Below are 19,205 nucleotides of genomic sequence, written 5' to 3' on the forward strand. Positions count from 1 at the left end.
GCAGCGCAACAGCAGGAGGCTCAGCAATCCAGCTTTTAGCATTAAAGAATGAGTCTCTTGTGCTTAAAACTTTATTAAATTTTTTAAAAATTTCCATAAACTCCTGTGTACCTAATAGTTAACAGGACCTGGGCGCTGCTCTGTTCCCCTGCTCTCCCATGGCCAAAGCTCATTCTTTCAGCCACAAAAGCAGAGGCGCTGGGTGACGCTCAGAGCCCAAAGGTGAACAGCAGATCCTGGCTGACAAGCGGGAGCGGAGCGCCGGGGCCAGAGCTGCTCCCGTCTATTGCCGCTGGGATCTGTAAATCATGATGATGTGATGGAAGCCATGACCAGCGCGCAGCCGTGGTGCTTCCACGCGGGGCTGCTGACCCGATGGCAGAACACTGACTAGTTACTCAGTGGAGTGCTGATACCCTCTGAGATGTAAAGCTAAAGTAGTCTGCTCCTCTAACTGCTGAAAAATGGGATTGGGATTTAGTTTTGGTTAACAGATGAACGCTACGGTCCAAGGAAACGCGCCCTTCTCTGACCTGGCACTGCCACGACTCTCCTTGTCTCCCCAGCAAGCGCAGGACATGCATTCCCAGGAGGGGAACAGCCCAAAGTCACCCCAGTAGAGCAGAAGCGATTCCTGCGGGATGCCCTGGACACCAAGCCGAGCGTGCAGGCAGCTGCTGCCAGCCTCAGGACTCGCTCCTTGTGACTTGATCTGTCACAACGTGCCATCCTCCTCGCCCTGGTGTTACCAAGCACAGTCACAGCGAAACCAGGCTCCGGCAGAAGTGTGGAGGAGCCCTGGCGGTGGTGGTGGCGGTGGCCGGGTGCTGAGCCACGGTGCTGGTGCACACCGGAGGCTGGGTTTGTGCCTGGGATTGCAGGCGCCTGCGGGTGACGCTGGGTGGGCATCACGCTGCCCTCGCGCAGGGTGTCCCCCGGCTGGCAGCGCCAGGGAAAGGAGCGTCGAGGAAGGGGATGGTGGAAGGGGCACGTGCCCCTTGAATTCCTCCCCACGCAGCCACGCTCTCACTGGTAGGATCGCTGGGGGTCCCGCCATCCGCAGGGGGACGAGCCTGCATGCCCAGCAGCCCAGGGAGGGGGGCAAGGAAACTCCCAGCCCCACGTGCCTGGACCCCCTCCAGGCCGGCTTCAATGCTGGAGGCATGGCTGCTCCGTGGGCTCGGGCTTTCCGTGGGGCAACGGGAGTTGCGCCCACCGTGCCAGAGCGTGTCTGTCCGATGGAAACACGCCGGCAGGCGGGGAGGGGGCAGGCTGACGCCAACCCTCCCACAGCCCTTTTTTAGCACCTGTTTTAGCAGGTTGGTGTTGCTCATGCTTATTTCATACCCTCCCAACGCCTTCTACCATGAGAAGCTGGACACGCTTGAAAAACAGAAAAGAAAAAAAAAAAAACCAAACCCAACAAGAAAGTCACAGGATCCTTTTTTTTTTTTTTTTCTTTTACCTTCACCTTCACTTCCTCCCTCGCCTGGGTGAAACGCAAGCGCCAAGAGTTATTTTCCCCTCGCTGCGACGCTGCCAGGTGACTCGGAAGGACTGGGTGAAACGCTGCCAGCGCTCGCAGCTCCAGGCTGACCCAGGGGGCTCGGCGCTGGGGGGCAGCGAATCCCACAGCGTATCCCCAGCCCGGCTTTTCCCGGAATAGAAGCTGTTTGGACACTAACTCACCCCCCAGCCCTCTCCTGCCTGGAACCAAAGACCCTTTCAAGCACCAGGCTTATAAAAAGGTTGGGTTGGTGTGATGACAGAGATCCTTATCTGCTGATATGCTGTAATTATGATAGAGCAGCGAGGAACTCGTTTCCCCCATCATGTTGAAACACGCTTTGTAACGCACAAAAATATCCTATAAAACTTTTCCGGGTGCTGAGCTGCATCCTCTGAGCATCCTGGCCAGCTCCTGCTCCCCGTCACAGAGCGGTCCAGCACCCGAAGACCAGCAGTGCCGGGAGAGGCGAGAGGGTGCGGGAGGACTGAGTCACCTCCGTCACCTCCTCCTTGTCCCAGTTCCCCAGCCTCTGGCTGAGTCACGCTCCCCCGCGCCATCCCACTGCGGACCTCCCCGGCGTTTTCCAGCCCTCTGCGTGGGCTGGGTGGCTCTGCCGGGCTCCTGTTGTCCCCAGGGAGGGTGTGGGGCTCCCCAAAGCCGGGGGGCAAGGCGTGAGCGGGGCACGGGGCCACCTCTGTGCTCCTCTTGGGGGGCTGAGCAACAAGGGGGTGGGGGTCTTGCAAGTGCCCCCCACGCTGGCACTGCCAAGGGGGAAGCTTTGCAGCCACGGGTGCAGGCAGCAAGCAGGGACAGGGCCGCGGCTGTCCCCGTGGCACCACGGTGGGGACAGCAGGTTCACGTCACGCCTGATGCCCCCCTCGCTTTGCCGGGAGGGAAGTGAAGCCCCCGGGGAGCCGCGCACTCCTGTGCCACCGCCATTCCCTCCGGCGGGGTTATATCTGGCACCGCATTTGCATCGCAGCAAGGCAGCGCACCTGGGCAGCGTGCGCAGCCCTCGGGGGAGCGACGGCACAGGGGGGAGTGGCTGCCGATTGTCACACGCCGGGGCCAGGAAAGTCCCGACAGACGATTGTTTTGAGAAGAACCTGCTTGTACCCCACGAGCGGCCTCGGCCCCTCGGACGCAGCCCCCCACCGGCGGGGCTGTGCCCATGGCGGGGATGTTCCTGGCCTCTGCAGTGGCACCCCACAACCGGGGACGATGGTCCCAGGCTGGTGGTGATGCTCCTCAGCCATAGCCATGGCCCCGGCGCCCCCCACCAATGGAGGACCCCCCCTCCCCAGGCCACAGCAGCTCCATTTCCCCCCTCGCTTCACCCAGGACCCCCTTCCCACCACGGGCGTTGGTGAGATGGGCTGTGAGTGGGGCTGTGGGGTGTTGGGGATGATCCTGCCCCCCCCTTCCCTCTCACTGCTGCTTTCCTGGGGGACTGGGGGAACCGTGGGGCTGGGGGTGTCTGGGGGGGTTCCTGCCCTCCTTCTCAGCCCCATTTCCCACAGCTGTGGCTCTGGTGGGGGGCCCCCCCTCGTTGCTCCCTGAGGCCTGGCGTAGCCCCCCCTACCCCCCCTCCCTAACCCCTGGAGCGGAGAAAGTTAGTCAAATCTGCAGAAACCACAGCGGGGGGGAAGGGGGGGCTGATTCTCCGCCACCGCTTTGATGTCACCCTTGCACGTCCCGCAGGTGCTGCGCCGTTGCCATAGCCCCAGTGCCATGGTCCCCACCGCTGCTTTGCCATCAACCCGCGCAAAAAGGGGGGGATAATGCAAAAATATTTCCTCTCCCCCCCCCACCGTCTTGTCCCCGAGGTGCCTGGAGCCAGCCAGACCCACACGAGCTGGTGCACGGTGCTGCAGCTGCCATCCAGCTCCTCGCACATGGGGCTGGGGGTCCTGGCAGGGGTTTGGGGGGGGCTACACTGAGGACCCCGCATCCCCACCACACCTGCATCCCTGCACCCTCCATCCTGGGCACCAGCGAGGCTGTGCGGTGTCCCTGGCTCCGGCGCAGCTGCAGCGGGAAGCGTGGTGGGAGCCAGGAAGGTTTCTGAGAAATGGCCCCACGGCACTGAATCATGCCGGGCCTCCCTGCGGTTTCCCCCTGCTCTCACCTCCTGGGTGCTGTCACGCCAGGCGCCCACACGCAAGCACCCTGCACCCAGCACAGGGGGTGGTACAGGCTGCACCCCCCCTCCCTGCCATCCCCCTCCCCGAGCTGGTGGGGAGCCCCCAGAGCAGCGCAGGGTGCTGGGGTCCCCCTGATATGCTGCCTGGGCTGCGCCCGCCATGCACACTGCACCCCTGCACCCATCCTGCACCCAGAAACCCTGCACCCAGCAATCTACACGCTCTGCACCAGTCCCTGCAGCCCCTTTGCACCCCCTCTTTACACCCCCATGCACCCGCTGGACACACCGCGCACCCTTCGCACCCTGCTGCCATCCCTGCACCCCCTGAACCCAGCGCTGCAGCCGAGCTGCACCAGCGCCCTGCAGCCCCCTGTGCCGGCCCAGTGCCGGGGGCTCGGTGCTGGCGGGGGGGTGACACAGTGCAGTATGGGACCCCCACACACAGGGCACTGCTGACCCCACAGCCATGGCTGGGGGAAGGGACGCAGCCATCGCTGGGGACAGGACCAGGGCCCCAGGGTGCTGCATGCCCCTGGGTGCAAGGGGATGGGGGGGGTCTGGGTGCCCCCAGAGAGCAGGAGGCTGGGGGGGGGCAGCTGCTAGCCCTTCCCAGCCCCTTCACGGCCGCTGCACTCTCAGAGGAAGCTGCTCTGCTTTTTCACCTGGCACTGGTTAAAAATACCACTCCCGATTTTAATGCGGCGGTGGCGGGCACTATTTCGGGCCAGGAAGCGAAACCCCCCGCAGGTCCCAGCCCCACTCACCCCCCACCTCCGAGCTGCCCCCCGAAGGGAGCTGGGTACCAGGGGTTGGGGGTCTATCTGAAGCCCAACAGCCGGACACCCTCCTTCACCTTCTGGGCTTTCCAGCGGAGCAGGCGGATGGCGCGGAGGCTGAGCCGCAGCACCGCGTCGTACTTGAACACCAGCTTGTAGAAAGCATCGGTCATGAGGGCGCCGCTGGGGTCGGCATGCTTCAGCGCGGCCATCGGCGTGTACGCCACATTGGTCTGATGCCGGAAAGGTGGCCGAGCCGCCTCGATCACCCGCAGTGTGTGCTGCACATAGGGACATCACTGTCCCCTTCCTGCCCCCATCTCCTCCCTCTCCTTCCCAGCCCATCCCAGCCCATCCCCATTCCCATTTCCATCCCCATCCCATCCTGTCTGCATCCCATCCCCATTCCCAATCCCATTCCCATCCCATCCTATCCCCAACCCCTTTCCACTCCCATCCCATCCTATCCCCTTGCCCATCCCCATCCCCATCCCATTCCATTCCAAACCCCTTCCCATCCCCATCCCATCTCCTTCCCATCCCCATCCCATCTCCTTCCCATTCCCATCCCATCTCCTTCCCATCCCCATCCCATCTCCTTCCCATTCCCATCCTATCCTATCCCCAACCACATCCCACCTGATCCCATCCCCATTCCCATCCCCCACTCCCATCCCATCCCAACCCCATCCCCATCCACCCCCATTCCCAGCTGGGCTCAGCCCCATCAGGATGGAGCTGAGGGGGAAGGAGTTGTTGGAGCAGGACCCCTGCTCTGCTGCCAGCTGGGGGTCGCTGCTCCTCGTTAGGGCTAATTGAGGCTTCTCTAAAGAGCCCAGCCCAGCTGGGGGTTGCCAGGCCGGGGGGTGGGAAGAGGGCAGCCCCACTCCTGGCAGGGCCACCTGCCCGCCTGTCACCTCCGCGATGTCCTCAGGGGTCTGGCCCAGGCTGGCGAAGACGTCCCTGGAGTTCCTCAGGTAGAGGTTGGTGAAGATGTCAGCCGTCTCGGGGTCGGTCCGCGAGTAGTCAGCGCGTTTGGCTTCCTCGTACAACTTCATCTCGAACTCCGTCGTCACCGGCCCTGGCTCCACCAGGCTGATCCTGCCCAGGGATGGGGCACTGGGGACCCCGGCACCCCCCAAACCCCTCCGCCCCGGGGGGGCCGTGCCCACCACCAGCCCCTGGACTCACGCCACATTGAAGCGCAGCGCCTGCACCACCAGGCTCTCGCAGAAACCCTCCACCGCAAACTTGGAGGCTGCGTAGATGTCGTTGAAGACGATGCCTGGAATGGGTGGAGGGGGTCCCAGTCAGGGTTGGGGTGGGGGGGGGTTGTTGGTTCCACCAGGGTGCCCCATCCTCCCCTACCCTGCAGGCCCATGATGCTGCTGATGACCACAATGTGCCCCCCGCGGCGGCGCTTCATGTCGGGCAGGACCTCCTTGACCAGGCGGACGAGGCCGAAGAAGTTGGTGTCCATGAGGCTCTGCATGGCTGCCAGGCTCTGGCACTCCAGGGGGCCAGCCATGCCCACCCCGGCGTTGCTGACTGTGGGCACGGGGCATCAGTGGGGTGTCCCCCATGCAGGGGCCTCCTGCGCCCAATGCTGAAGGTCCCCAATGCTCAGAGGGTCCCCAGCATGGGATGCCCTGGGTGTGGAGGATCCCTGGGACATGGGGTGGCACCGGCACAGAGGGTCACTGGTGCAGGATGTCCTTGGTGTGTGGGGTCAGGGGGTCCCTGGTGCATGAGGTGTCCCCAGCACAGAGGGTCCCTGGCATGGAGGGTCCCTGGTGTGCGGGGTCAGGGGGTCCCTGGGACACGGGGTGGCCCCAGCACAGAGGGTCCCTGGCATGGAGGGTCCCTGGTGCATGGGGTCAGGGAGTCCCTGGTGCATGAGGTGTCCCCAGCACAGAGGGTCCCCAGCATGGGACGTGCTCAGCATGGACAACCCCCCATGCACGGGGTGTCCCCAGCATGGAGGCTCCCTGGCATGTGGCCCCCCAGCACGGGGCGCCATGGGGACTCGGTGGGAGGGGGGTGCTGGGGCTCACCCAGGACGTCGATGTGGCGCCCAGGGATGCTGTTGAGGCAGGCGCGGATGGAGTCCTCGTCGCAGACATCCAGCTGCTTGATCTCCAGCGTCCGACCCAGCGCCGGCCCCGCCGCCGCCGCCAGCGCCCCGCTCCTGCCCACGTTCCTCATGGTGGCGATAACTGGGGGCAGAGGCAGCTAAGCCCCGCACGGGGGTCTCCCCTAGGCATGGGGGATCCCCCCAACCCCACTCACCTCGGAAGCGGCGCTGCTTGTCCCGTGCCAGCCTCACCGCCAGCGCCAGCCCGATGCCGGAGGAGCAGCCGGTGATCAGCACCGTCTTCGGAGCCATGGCACCACCGCGGCCCCACTCCCCGGCCCCCCGCCTTTAATAGCAGCTGGTGCGGCCCCAGCCCCCCCAAACTGGGGCCCTTAATCCTGCCCCACTAATCCCTGCCCGGGGATTTGCCGGCGGCCGCGTGGCTGAGCTGCACGTGGTGCCATGGCGCACAGAGGGGCCTTTGTGCGGGACCGGGGGCACCACGGGGACACTGCAGGACATGGGGACGCTGCCAGCCATGTGCACGCTGGCAGTGGGGGGGGTGGGGACGGACCCCCCCAGCACCCCGGCTTTGCCTACAGAGGGGATGAGGCGGAAGCTCTGAAAAAATAACATTTTATTGTCACTGGTATAAAACACGTCACAGTTGAACTGGCCTTGTGGGGACATGGGGGACACAGTGATGGGTGCCCCCCTCAACCCCCCACCCCCCCTCCCCGGGACCCCACTCCTGGGACTGGGGACCCCCAAGCCCTCCTGGCCTGGGGGTGAGGAGTGCCAGGCCCCCCTGGGGACACTTGGGGACACTTGTGGCTGGTGCTGTGGAGGCAGGGGGGGGGTGGGGGGTGGTGCAGAAAGTGCTTGAGTGTGTGGGGGACTGGCAGCGCTGGCACCCCAGGACCCCGGGGGCAGAGCTGGCACCCAGGGCACAGGGTGGGGGGCTGGTGGTGGAGGAGCCATCCTCGTCCCTGCACGTGCTGCGCCAAGCCGGCCCCAATCCTGCCACCCTGTGCCGGGCTGTGCCAAACCACGTCAGTGGTGCTGGGCTGCGCCAAGCCATGCCATATTGGCAGTGCCGGGTTGCGCCAAGCCACACCAGTGGTGCTGGGCTGCGCCAAGCCATGCCAGTGGTGCTGGGCTGTGCCACGCCGTACCATATTGGCAGTGCCGGGCTGTGCCAAACCATGCCAGTGGTGCTGGGCTGAACCCAGCCATGCCATATTGGCAGTGCTGGGCTGTGCCAAACCGTGCCAGTGGTGCTGGGCTGAACCCAGCCATGCCATGCCATGCCGGTGGTGCTGGGCTGAACCAGGCGGTGCCGTGCCGGCCGTGACTCAGAGAGCCACGCAGGTGCAGTAGTGCCGCAGCTTGCACGGCAGGATGCCACGGTTGATCTGGTGAAACTCCACAAGCTGGATGAGGTCGGCGAAGCGGGTCTGCCCGTCGTCCATGGTGAAGTAGAGCCGACCCTCCTCCTCGCTCTGCCGGGGGGACCCGTGTGAGGACCCCCTGCCCCCAGCACACGCCGGCAGCCCCCAGCCCCGGCCGGCCCCCGCGCCAGCACTCACCGGCAGGATGAGATAGTGTTTGACCCTCTGCAGGTGGCACAGGGACAGGACGAAGCCCTTGGGGTTGCGCTGGCTCTCCCGCACCAGGAAGACACTGCCAGTCCCAGGAGGGGGTGTCACTGCTCGCCCCGGGCCCCCTCTTGTCACCCCTGGGGTCCTAGGTGGCCCCCCCAAGCCCTGGGGCGCTGCAACCCCTGAGAGCCCCAGGGACCTGTTATCGTCCCCTGCAGACCCCAAGCTCCTGAGCCCCTGGGGGCTGCAGATCCCCTACAAACCCTGGAGGGGTCCCAGCGCCCTCTGCCATCCCATGCCCCCCCCCTCCCCACCAAGGCTCCCCCCCATCCCCGCAGGTGTCCTGCATCACCCCATGCAAAGCTTTATAACCTCGGGGGTCATGTACCCCCCAGGGGTCCCATGCCCCCCCCATGCGCCCCAGCGACCCTGACACCCCCCCCCAGGGTCCCATACCCATCCACCAAGCCCTGACGGCCGATGAGCTGCTGGGTGTCCTCCCGGGAGATGCGCCCGTGGAACCAGGGCTGGGTGCGGTGGATGGCTGCGGGGATATGGGTGTCAGGCTCAGGGGGGACCCCCAGCCAAGGCAGGGACCCCCCCTCAGCACAACTCAGATCTGCCAGTTGGGACCCCAGGGGTGGGCACCGCTCACCGGCGCTGAGCGGGGAGCTCTGGCAGGCTGCTGGCAGGCTGTACCGGTGCGTCGTCTTCTTCTGGCCGTGCAAAGCAAGGAGCAGGAGTCAGAGGGGGTCTCAGGGACACCCCCCCTCACACCCCTGCACCCCAACTCACCCTCCAGGCCTGTGCCTCCTCCAGTGCCACCGTCAGCACCTCGCTGGGGTTCTCGATCACCCGTCCCGTGCACCCCGAGAAGTCCATGGCCACCAGCGCGTTGTCTGAGACGCTTCGCTGCAGGGGAGCGGGGGGTGACCGTGGGGGTCCCCATGGGGTGGGGGCTGTGGCAGGGGCAGCACTCACCAGGGGTGTGGGGCCAATCCAGGGGGGCTGGCTCAGCCGTGCTTGCGCTTGCTGGTAGTTGCGGTAGAGCTGCATGCCATACTGGGGGGAGCAGCCCCATGAGTTGGGGGGGTCCCATGGGACCTCCACCCCACAGCAGGGTTGGGGAGCACCCACCTGGCGTGGGGACAGGGACCTCCACGTGCACCCAGTGTGGGGATGGGGACCCCCACATCTACCCGGTGTGGGGATGGGGACACCCATCCTGCATCTTTGCTAGCACAGGGATGGGGACTTCCCCCCAGCATCCCCCTGCATCCTTCTGCATCCCTTCAGCATCCCCCCACATCCCTCCAGCACCCCCTGGACTCTCCCACATCCCCCCAGCGTCCCTCCAGCATCCACCTGCATCCCCCTGCATCTCCCCACATCCCTCCAGCATCCCCCTGCATACCTCCACATGCCCCTGCATCCCCCCAGCATCCTCGCCATTCCTCCAGCATCCCCCACAACCCCCCACATCCCCCCACATCTCTCCAGCATCCCCCAGCATCCCTCCAGCATCTCCCTGCATCTTCCAGCATCCCTCCAGCATCTCCCCGCATCCCTCCAGCATCCCTCCGAGTATCCCCCCAGCAATCCCCCACATCCCCCTGGCATGGAGCCGGTGATCCCTCAGTGGGGCCAGGGCTCACCTTGAAGAGGCGGAAAGCTGCCATCCAGCAGCTCCGGCTCTGCTCATCCTCGCTGCAGAGCAGCTTCAGGCCCTTCACGCCGCTCCGCACCTTGGAGGGCTGCGGGGAGAAGCTGGAGCCATCATGGGGCAGCCCCAGCCGGCTCTCGAGGGGCAGAGACCCCCTCGGCAGGGGAAAGCACATGGAAGGACTGGGACCCCCAGCCACCAGCCAGGCAGGGACATCCCCACCTTGATGCAGAAGCCAAACTCAGTGGGCGTCCCGTAGTGCTTCTTGCCCTGCGTCACGTAGTAGATGTTGGACTCTGTGAGGTCGGCGAAGTACTGGAGATGCCGGGGGTCCTGGGGTGGGGTAAGGGGTGTCAGAGCCAGCCCCACCACAGCCCCCCCAAGCTGTGCTCCCACCCGTGCCCACCTTGGAGGTGCCTTTGGTGGAGTAGTAAAGCCCCGAGCGGCGCAGGGAGAAGTAGAAACGCTTCCAGACCTTGCGCCCAGCCTCCCGCAGCTGCAGGAAGCCCTGGACCTCGGGGCAGCTCCCGGAGTTGAGGAAGTTCTGGGGGAAGATGAGGGCTGAGGGGCATGGTGGGGTCCCCATGGCACGGCAGAGTGCCCATGGCACAGCAGGGTCCCCATGGCACGGCGGGGTCCCCACGGCACAGCAGGGTCGCCACGGCACAGCGGGGTCCCCACGGCACAGTGGGGTCCCCATGGCACAGCGGGGTCCCCACGGCACAGTGGGGTCCCCACGGCCCAGCAGGGTCCCCATGGCACAGCGGGGTCCCCATGGCACAGCAGGTTGCCCCCGGCACGTTGGGGCACGTACCTGGATGAGCTCAGAGTGCGCCATGCTCTTATTTGCCTCCAGGCAGCTGGACACCATCACCTCGGGGAAGAAGGACTGCTGGGGGGACAGGGGGGTCAGGGGACACTCACAGGGTACTCAGGGGACACCCGTGTCCCCACGGGCTCTGCTCTGGTGGCCACCTACCGCGTTGCTCTTGAAGAGCTCATACTTGGCGAAGTTCTTCCGGAAAACAAAGCGGCTGTCGGCACCCGGGGGCCAGGAGCTCTGCACCTCCACCACCGACTCGTGGTCCTCCAGGCACCGCTCTGCGGGGGGAGGGGGCTTAGCGGGGAGGGGGCGGTGGGGGGGGACGACCCTAGTGCCGCGTCATGCCAGCGGCTCACCCAAAGCCAGGTGCTGGTGCAGCTCAACCAGGGCCCAGCTGTGGTCCTGCAGCGCCCGTGTCCTCCGCACCAGCGTCTCGCAGAGCTGCCGCGCCGTCGTCCCCGCCGACACCTCCAGCGAGCGGCACGCGCCGTCCTCGCCGAACACCTTCACCACCTGCCAGCAACGCGCCGGGGCAGGCGTCAGACCCCCCACCCCCCCGCGGCGGGGCGAGACCCACGCCTCTCCCCGGCTCCCCGACCCCCTGACTCACGTGGGAGGTGCCTTCTCGGGGGGGTCCCTGCCCCAGGGCTGGGCTGCTGAGGATGGGCGAGTTGGAGGGGCTGCAGAGCTCGGGGAAGGGGTTGGGGATGCTGGGCAGCGACGAGGCGCGCGGCTCCTCCTCCGGCTGCCGGCTGCAGGCACAGAGGGGCTGAGCTCCCGCAGACCCCCGCACCGGCTCCTGCGCCCCCATCCCCATACCTCTCCCCTCCTCCTCGATCTGCTGGACCCCCCCTCCCCACCTCACCAGGAGACCCTCAGCCTCCAGACCCACCCACCCACCTGCTGCTGTGGATGAAGAGGGGCTGGGAGCGTTTGACCTCTGGTGGCCCCTCGCCCCCATCCCACTCGCCAGGGACCCCCTCCTGCTCTGCGCTGCCTGGCCCGGGGGGGTCCTGGAGGCCGCTCCGCTGAGCCCCCCCGTCCATGGCATCCATGGCATTATCTGTGGGGAGAGAACCGGGTCCTGCACCACACGAGGCTCCGGCTGCTCAGCCCCCGGGGCAGCAGGGTCGGGGGTCCGTGGCCACGTGTGAGCAGCCCCCAAGGGGACACCGCGCCAGGCTCTGGTGAGCCACGCTGCACCACGCTGGTGTGGGCAGCCGGTGCCGTGGCACCGTCAGGGGCTGCCCACCCTTGGCACCCACCCCGGGGGGGTTCAGAAAGCCCCTCGTGGTGCCCAGGGTTGGGGTATCCCCAGGTGTGAGCCTGGAGGTGAGCACAGCCCTCTATGAGCCAACTGAGAATCCCCCGCAGCCTCCCAGCCCATGCAGGACCCTCACCAGTGTCCCCACAGCACCACTGAGAGCTGGGGGCACCGGGAGGCACCGGCTGAGCGCGGCTGGGGCTGCTGGGGCTGAGCGGGGCTGAGCCAGACTGGGTGAGCTGGGCTGAACTGGGCTGAGCCGGGCTGAGCTGGGCTGAGCCAGACTGGGTGAGCTGGGCTGAATTGGGCTGAGCTGGGCTGAACTGGGCTGAGCTGGACTGAGCTGGGCTGAGCTAGGCGGAGCCAGACTGGGTGAGCTGGGCTGAACTGGGCTGAGCTGGGCTGAGACAGACTGGGTGAGCTGGGCTGAACTGGGCTGAGCTGGGCTGAACTGGGCTGAGCTGGGCTGAGACAGACTGGGTGAGCTGGACTGAACTGGGCTGAGCTGGGCTGAGCTGGGCTGAACTGGGCTGAGCTGGGCTGAGCCAGACTGAGTGACCTGGGCTGAGCTTTGCCGGGCTGAGTGATGCTGGGCTGAGCTGTGCCAAGCTGAGCCGTGCCAGGCTGAGCCGTGCCGGGCTGAGCTGTGCCAAGCAGAGCCATGCCAGGCTGAGCCGTGGCGGGCCAGCACGGCGCCGGCGGGAGCAGGAAGCGGCGCATGGCGGCAGCCCAGCCCAGACACCTCCTCGGGTCCGGCCAAACCAGTTCTGGCGGCCGCTCCCAGCTCCACCTCACCACGCTGGCATCCCAGCCGGGGCGGCCGCGCCGGCAGGCCAGGGGCGAGGGAGCCGGCACCCACACCCGCCGTGGGAACTGCCGCGAGCCCGCCCGCCGGCACGGCCCCCCACGCAGCAGTGCCACCCGGCACCCCTGCCAGGCCACCGGTGCCATCGTCCAGGAGGTGCCGCAGCCCTCGGAGGGTAGGGGGGCACCGGCCAGAGTGCCGGTTTCGGCCCCAAAAAGATTTGCAACCACGGCCCTGGGCCAGCCCTGCCACGGCAGGGCACAGCTCGGCATGGCACGGCACGGCATGGCACAGCTCGGCGTGGCACCGCACGGCTTGGCACAGCCAGTGCCACCGCCGGTCCTCTGGGCCAGGCAGGGTCAGGCACAGCCTGGCCACGGTGGCGTGGGGCCGGCTGGCACGTGGCACACGTAAGACACGCGCGGCACCCATGGCCGCGCCGGCGGCACTCGGTGGCTGCGGGCACGCGCACGCTGCCGGGGCCGGGATGCCGCACGGGGCTGGGTTAATCATTCACCGCTGCCCGTCCCCATCCCTGTCCCTGTCCCCCGCCCCTGGGCCAGCTCAGGGTCCAAGTCCATGGCCAGGCAGGACCGATGCCATCACACGGCTGCCACCACCATCCCCATCCCATCCTTGCCCCGCCACGTCCCCAGCCCTGCCCCGGCCATCCCACCGGCACGGACCCTCTGCTCCATCCCGGCTCAGCTGGGGTCTCCCTGCTGGGTCAAGCCCCGGGGTGAGCCTGGGGACACAGGGGACAACTGGGGATCACGTGGGGTGGTGCTGCCCATGGTGACACGCAGCATCACCCCAAGCCATGCAGGGGACACTGGAGGGACTGATGGGGGATGTGACAGATGGGGATCCCGTGGGGTGCTGGGATGGTGGCACAGCCCTGCCACCAGACTGCCAGCCCATCACCGTGGCCTCAGGTCACCCCAGTGCCAGCCCTCTCCTGGTGGCCATGACGGGGCTCTGATGGGGTGGTGGTGATGGTGAGGGGACATGGGGTGTCCCTGGGGTCTGGGACAAACAGGGGGGGGGACAGGGACTATGGGGCAAGGGGGCCAGGGCCACCAGGGTTATGGGGTGGGGGACCGGATTGTGTCAGGACTATAGGGCTGGGTCCCAGGGCCACCAGGGTTATGGAGTAGGGGGACTAGGGCCACCGGTTCTAGGGGACAGGGTCCCAGGGCCACCAACAGTAAGGGATGGGGTCTCAGGGCCAGCAGGACTGTGGGACAGGGGGACTGGGGGGTGTTGAGGCTACAGGGTGGGGTCCCAGGGCCACCAGGGCTACGAGAAGGGTCCCAGAGCCACCAGGGTTATGGGATGGGGTCCCAGGGCCACCAGGATTAGAGGACAGGGTCCCAGAGCCACTAGGGCTATAGAATGAGATCCCAGGGCTACCAGGATTAGGGGACAGGGACCCAGGGCTCCCAGGGCTAAGGGATGGGGTCCCAGGGCCACCAGGATTAGGGGACAGGGTCTTGGGGCCACCAGGGTTATGGGGTAGGGTGCTAGGGCCACCAGAATTAGGGGACAGGGTCCCAGGGTCACCAGGGTGAAGGGACAGGGTCTCAGGGCCACCAGGGTTATAGGATGGGGTGCCAGGGCCACCAGAATTAGGGGACAGGGTCCCAGGGTCACCAGGGCTACAGGATGGGGTCCCAAGGCCACCAGGATTAGGGGACAGGGTCCCAGGGTCACCAGGCCTAAGGGGCAGGGTCCCAGGGCCACCAGCTGTGGGCAGGGGTCCCGGTGGGCGCTCAGGTGGTGGGACAGGGCTCCCCCGGCCAGGGGGCTGTGGGGTGGCGGCGGCGACAAGGCCGTGCCGGGGCAGCGGAGAAAGAGGAAGAGTTGGGAGGAAGGTGGGAGGGAAGAGGTGGGGGCGCAGTGGGGGACTGGGGTCACGCTGGTGGGATGAGACCGACATCTCAGCATGGCTAGTAGCCCCCACGGCATGGGGGACCCCCACCCCAGCCCCGCTCCTACCTGCAGGCGCCCGCCGTGTCCCGCCACCCTCCCGCCGGACCGGGGATTCCTGTTCTCTCCGGCTTTATCTACCTGCGCCAGCTCCCGCCCCCGCCTGACATCATGCCGCCCCAGGCCGGCGGCCCGGCACCCAGCGCCCCCATGCCACCCAGGGGTGCCCCCCCAGCCCCCCAGCCCCGTCATGAACCATCCAGCCTGGCCCTGTGCCAGCCCCGGGGGGGCTGATCCCCCTGAACCCCCATCCTACGACCCCACGGTGGTGATGGGGAGTTTCCCACAATGCACTGGGGTGACCCCAGGAGCAGCACAGCCCTGGGAGGGGGGAGTGGGGGGAACACAGCCGGGATGGGGGGGGGGGGGCACAGGGCCATGTGGCTGTTCTGGTGTACCCCAGGCTGTGGGGAGTTTGGGATGGGGCTCCCCGGGACCCACATGCAGGGGGCTGGAAGGGCCCCATGAGGTGGGGGGTCCAACAGGGTCAGCCCAGGGACTGGGGCAGGTGGGGACCCTGTGAGGTGGGGGGGTCCGGGGGGTCTCATGCAGGTGGCAGGGTCCGCTGGGGTTTGGTGGGATGGGGGGTGCTCCTCAGGGGATCTGGGGGGGAGGTGTCATGGGGACAGAGGGTGGGATCCCTTGTGGGTGTCCCCCATAAGTGAGGTGGGTGCCCCCATGGAGGGTGTGGGGGTCCCCACGGGTGCTTGGGGACCTGTGGGGCCAGAGTCCCCAAGGTGACCCCGGGGGGGGTCATAGGGTTCCCCACGCAGAATGCTGGGGGTTCCATAGGGGTCATGGGGGCCCGTGGGTGGTCCCCTAGGGTCTGGGGCAGGGGGGCAAGGCCCTATAGGACTCCCACGGGGGGGGGGGGGGGGGGGGGTATCAGTGGGGGTCCCACAAGGGGCACTGGGGTTCCTGGGGGTCTGCGGGGATCCCCATGGGACTGGAGAGCTCCTGCGGGGTCAGTGGGGGTGCCATGAGGGTCAATGGGGTCCCACAGGGGTCGGTAGGGGTCCCACAGGGGTCATTGGGGATCCTGCAGGGGTCAGTGGGGGTCCCACGGGATCGGTGGGAGCCCCACAGGATGAGTGGGGGTCCTGTGGGAGTCACTGGGGGCCCCACGGGGGTCGGTGGGGTTTTGCGGGGCTCAGTGGGGCTCCTTGGGGGTCAGTGGGGGTCCATGGAGGTCAGTGGGTCCCGCAGGGGTCATGGGGGTCCCTCAGGGTTCAGTGGGGATCCCACGAGATTGGTGGGGTCCCGCGGGGGTCAGTGGGGGTCCCGCGGGATGGGGCGGGTGCTGCGGGGCTCGGTGGGGGTCCCGCAGGGATCAGTGGGGGTCCCACGAAATCGGGGGGTTATCCCGGGAGAGCGAAGGGGGGGGGTCACGGGGCGCGGTGGGGGTCCCGCGGGGGTCGGTGGGGGTCCCACGTGCTCGGGGGGGTCCGCGGAGCTCGGGGGAGTCCCAAGGGGGTCGGGGGGGTCCGGGGGGGTCGGGAGCAGCTGTGCGTTCCTCCCGCCCGCAGGTGGCGCCCCCGCCCGCCCGCGGCAGCGAGGGGAGCGGCGCGCGGCCGGAAGCGCCGCGTCACGTGGCCGCACCCGGAAGCGGCGGGCGAGCGGCGGGGCCGGCGGCGATGAGCGGCGGGGCCGAGGCGGCGGCAGCAGCCGGGGAAGGGGCCGGGGCTGGGGCCGAGCGGCGGGTCCGCATCGTGGTGGAGTACTGGTAAGCGCCGTCCCGGCCGCGGGGGGGCCGGGGGCACCCGGAGGGGGTGTGGGGGTGCTGCGTGCGGGGGGCATGGGGTGCCCGGGGCGGAAACTGGGGGAACTGGGGCGGGGCATGGGGGGCACTGGGGGAGGGTCAGGCCTGGGGGTGAAGGCGGGGCTGAGGAGGGGGGTATTGGGGGGCTCTGTGGGGTGGGGGGGCTGGGGATAGGGTGGGTTGTGGGGTAATGGGATATGGTGTGGGGCACTGGGGGGTGGGTTCAGGCCTGGGGGTGAAGGTGGGGCTGAGGAGGGGGGGTACTGGGGGGCTCTGTAGGGTGGGGGGGCTGGGGAGAGCGTGAGTCGTGGGGTAATGGGATATGGGGGGGCTGAGGGGCGTAGGGCGCTGGGGTAGTGTAAGAATTGGGGCGCTCGTGGGGGGTGCGTGGGGGTAGGAGGATTTTGGGGGGGTCACAGATGGACTTCTGGGGATTTGGGGGTGTAGGAGAGCTGTTGGAGAGTGTGGGGGTACAGGCAGTAGGAGGGGAGGCAGGTGCTGGGGGCTCCTTAGTTGGGAGTGGGGTTGGGTGGGGGGTGCCTGGGTGAGGGGTGCTGCTGGGGGCTCCCCCCGCCGTGGGCCTGGCTCTCACCCTCTTCTCCCGGCCCCCAGCGAGCCCTGCGGCTTCGAGCCCACGTACCAGGAGCTGGCGAGCGCCGTCAAGGAGGAGTACCCCGACATCGAGATTGAGTCCAGGCTGGGGGGCACAGGTGGGGGCCTGCAGCTGCCAGCGCCATGCAGGGGTCACTGCTGGGGTGCGCTGCGGCGGGGGCGGCCCTGGCCTGGCCCCCCTGGGGTGCCAGGTGTCAGCCCTGCCTCGGAGGGGGGCTGAACGGGTTTAAACCTTGTGGGGAGGCTGGCAGGGTTGTTGCCCCAGTTGTCTGGGTGCTGCGTATCGCTCAGACCTCACCGGGGTCTCGTTGGGTGCAGAATGGAGCCCCCCCCCGAGCTCTCCAGGGGTGCACTGTGTGCTCTGTCAGCCCAGTCCCACCACTGGGGGTACGGTCTGGTAGGCTAAGGGGTACCACCGTGGTGTTTCTGTCTCCCAGATGCTTGTGTCGGGGTTTGGTGTGGTAGGAAAAGCTGTGGGGTGGGGGGGTTGGCAACACCGCCCAGGGCAGGAGCCTGGCTTATGGCTCGGCCCTGCGTGCTTTTAAGGTGCCTTTGAGATTGAGATCAACGGGCAGCTGGTCTTCTCCAAGCTGGAGAACGGAGGCTTTCCCTACGAAAAGGACGTAAGTACCCGGCCCCACAGGGTCCTCGTGTCAGCCAGGCTGCAGGGGGGGCCGCAGGGGGGCTTGCTTTGGCAGTGAGCTCCCCTGTGGGGGGGTTGTCCCATGGTGTCTCTGCTTCATCACCCACCGGCTCTACCCAAGCTCTGGCAAAGCCTCACGATCCCGTCAGGTGTTGTTGCCCTTCCTGCCACCCTGCCGGGACCTGCTCTGGGTCCTGCTGTAGTATGCTGCGAGCCTGAGCCGCTCCTGCGGGGAACGAGGGGAACATTTTTGGAGCTCCACAGCTCCAGGTTTGGGCTCTTGGCACTGACTGACCTCCACATGTCCCCCAAAGTGTTCCCGAGCACTGTGTGTGTGTCCCCAGTGCTCCTTCCCCCGCCAGACCTTGCAGCGAGGCTGGCCTGGGGTGCGACCCCTCCCCTCTCTCTTCAGCTGATTGAAGCGATTCGCAGAGCGAGGAATGGGGAACCACTGGAGAAAATCACCAACAGCCGCCCCCCCTGCGTCATCCTGTAGCCCTGTGCCCTGCTGGCATCTCCCAGTGCCCGCAGTGTCCCCCTGCTTCGCTCCTCGCTGCCTTCGTTAGCTTCCTGTGAGAGCAGGGACGTCGGGGGAACACGAGAGCATAAGGAGCCTCCCGGGGAACAGCACTGGGGGTGAGAACTGGCATGGGCAGAGCTCTGGTACTGGTGTCACTGGGGGGGCTGGTTTGGCCCATCCCTTTGGGTTGTGTCCCTGCCGTGCCTGACCTGCTGTGGGGGGTAGCTGCGGTGTGGGGCGCCTTTGCCTTCCCCCTTCCCCTGCGCTCGCTTCCCCGCAGCGCAGGGGGCTCTCCTCTCCCCTCCCTCAGCTAGCGGGGATTTGGGGGACCCCCCTGAACACTACTCAGCCCTCGGGGGAGCCGGGCCAGGCGTTGGAGGGGATTTTGCAGCTCCAAACCTCCCGGCAGGTTAATGCAGAGGAAAAACCACTTGCTGTAAACTTGAGCGTGATTTGTTAATGATTAAAGTCTCTCTTTGTCACTGTTTAAACCAGTGTGAGGGCAGCCAGGACCGGCTGCCCTGGCCGGGCATGGGAACCCCGGCTCGGCTGCATCCCCACGGCCAAGAAATTTATTTAATGGCCACAAGCTTCCCCCACGTCCCCGTTCTCAGGCTTTCAGCTCTTGCTTTCCGCTTGTAATGACTCTGCCCTTCGCCACGGGGTGGCTGAGCCGGCGGAGGGGCCCCCTATTTATTCTATACTGTGTATAAACCCAATGGCCCGGTGCTAAATAAAGGACAAAGGAAAATGTGGCCCCTCGAGTGTCCCTCAAGAATGGGGGTGGGGTACGGGCACCGAGGTGCGAACGCGGGGTTAGATCAGGTCCCGTCTCCTGCCTGCCCTGCCCTTGGTTGGTGGCCAGGTGGGATCGGGACTTTTTACCCTCCAGGTAAGTGAGTCCTGCCCTTGGCTGCCTCCTCGGGGATGGCAGCTGAGCCAGGAGGGAAGGGACACGACGGTCCTCACGGGGAGGCAGAGCTGGCTGCCCGGCGACAGAGAAAGGGGAACCACACAGAC

General features: G+C 66.8%; 4 protein-coding genes across 5 annotated transcripts in view; 2 read left to right on the plus strand and 2 right to left on the minus strand.

Moving 5' to 3' along the window:
• IKZF3 (IKAROS family zinc finger 3) overlaps positions 1-1,908 on the plus strand; it is a 40,342-nt gene extending 38,434 nt beyond the window's left edge. The window contains exon 11 of the transcript XR_005107956.1: positions 567-1,908. The gene's annotated coding sequence lies outside the window, so the exon portion shown is untranslated. The remainder of the gene's footprint in view (positions 1-566) is intronic.
• Positions 1,909-4,450: 2,542 nt separating this feature from the next.
• Positions 4,451-6,861, minus strand: RDH8 (retinol dehydrogenase 8). The gene is made up of 6 exons (XM_037411038.1): positions 6,722-6,861; positions 6,487-6,648; positions 5,801-5,980; positions 5,624-5,717; positions 5,350-5,533; positions 4,451-4,713 (listed from the first exon to the last, which is right to left on the minus strand). Exons 1-6 carry the CDS (start codon positions 6,816-6,818, stop codon positions 4,474-4,476), a joined length of 957 nt encoding a protein of 318 aa, XP_037266935.1. The 5' UTR covers positions 6,819-6,861; the 3' UTR covers positions 4,451-4,473.
• Positions 6,862-7,383: 522 nt separating this feature from the next.
• On the minus strand, positions 7,384-11,647 carry GRB7 (growth factor receptor bound protein 7). Its single transcript, XM_037411037.1, has 14 exons — positions 11,494-11,647; positions 11,204-11,345; positions 10,950-11,106; positions 10,750-10,871; positions 10,585-10,659; positions 10,177-10,314; positions 9,993-10,103; positions 9,763-9,861; positions 9,089-9,169; positions 8,903-9,019; positions 8,763-8,823; positions 8,564-8,651; positions 8,096-8,189; positions 7,384-8,008 (listed from the first exon to the last, which is right to left on the minus strand). The coding sequence occupies exons 1-14, from the start codon at positions 11,637-11,639 to the stop codon at positions 7,862-7,864; spliced, it is 1,578 nt and encodes a 525-aa protein (XP_037266934.1). The 5' UTR covers positions 11,640-11,647; the 3' UTR covers positions 7,384-7,861.
• A 4,609-nt stretch (positions 11,648-16,256) lies between these two features.
• MIEN1 (migration and invasion enhancer 1) lies at positions 16,257-19,192 on the plus strand. Of its 2 annotated transcripts, XR_005107957.1 has the most exons (5): positions 16,257-16,374; positions 17,023-17,120; positions 17,569-17,645; positions 18,078-18,301; positions 19,078-19,192. XR_005107957.1 is itself a non-coding variant. In XM_037411039.1 (4 exons), the coding sequence occupies exons 1-4, from the start codon at positions 16,286-16,288 to the stop codon at positions 18,159-18,161; spliced, it is 348 nt and encodes a 115-aa protein (XP_037266936.1). In that variant the 5' UTR covers positions 16,257-16,285; the 3' UTR covers positions 18,162-18,940. The 2 variants fall into 2 exon arrangements, 1 of the variants encoding a protein (XP_037266936.1); XM_037411039.1 differs by lacking the exon at positions 19,078-19,192 and having other exon boundaries at positions 18,078-18,940.
• Positions 19,193-19,205: the final 13 nt, after the last annotated feature.

Source organism: Falco rusticolus, chromosome 18, assembly GCF_015220075.1.
Source record: "Falco rusticolus isolate bFalRus1 chromosome 18, bFalRus1.pri, whole genome shotgun sequence".
Classification (NCBI taxonomy): domain Eukaryota; kingdom Metazoa; phylum Chordata; class Aves; order Falconiformes; family Falconidae; genus Falco; species Falco rusticolus.

Excerpts from the sequence above, each read along its gene's own strand:
- MIEN1 (XM_037411039.1), top strand. The coding sequence starts at position 16,286 with ATGAGCGGCGGGGCCGAGGCGGCGGCAGCAGCCGGGGAAGGGGCCGGG. Across the intron at positions 16,375-17,022 it reads CGCATCGTGGTGGAGTACTG|CGAGCCCTGCGGCTTCGAGC; the intron begins GTAAGCGCCGTC and ends CCCGGCCCCCAG. Across the intron at positions 17,121-17,568 it reads GTCCAGGCTGGGGGGCACAG|GTGCCTTTGAGATTGAGATC; the intron begins GTGGGGGCCTGC and ends CGTGCTTTTAAG.
- GRB7 (XM_037411037.1), bottom strand. The coding sequence starts at position 11,639 with ATGGACGGGGGGGCTCAGCGGAGCGGCCTCCAGGACCCCCCCGGGCCA. Across the intron at positions 10,660-10,749 it reads AGCTCTTCAAGAGCAACGCG|TCCTTCTTCCCCGAGGTGAT; the intron begins GTAGGTGGCCAC and ends TCCCCCCAGCAG. Across the intron at positions 8,824-8,902 it reads AGGAGGCACAGGCCTGGAGG|AAGAAGACGACGCACCGGTA; the intron begins GTGAGTTGGGGT and ends TTGCACGGCCAG.
- RDH8 (XM_037411038.1), bottom strand. The coding sequence starts at position 6,818 with ATGGCTCCGAAGACGGTGCTGATCACCGGCTGCTCCTCCGGCATCGGG. Across the intron at positions 5,981-6,486 it reads GCGCCACATCGACGTCCTGG|TCAGCAACGCCGGGGTGGGC; the intron begins GTGAGCCCCAGC and ends CCGTGCCCACAG. Across the intron at positions 5,534-5,623 it reads GCGCTGCGCTTCAATGTGGC|GATCAGCCTGGTGGAGCCAG; the intron begins GTGAGTCCAGGG and ends ATCCCTGGGCAG.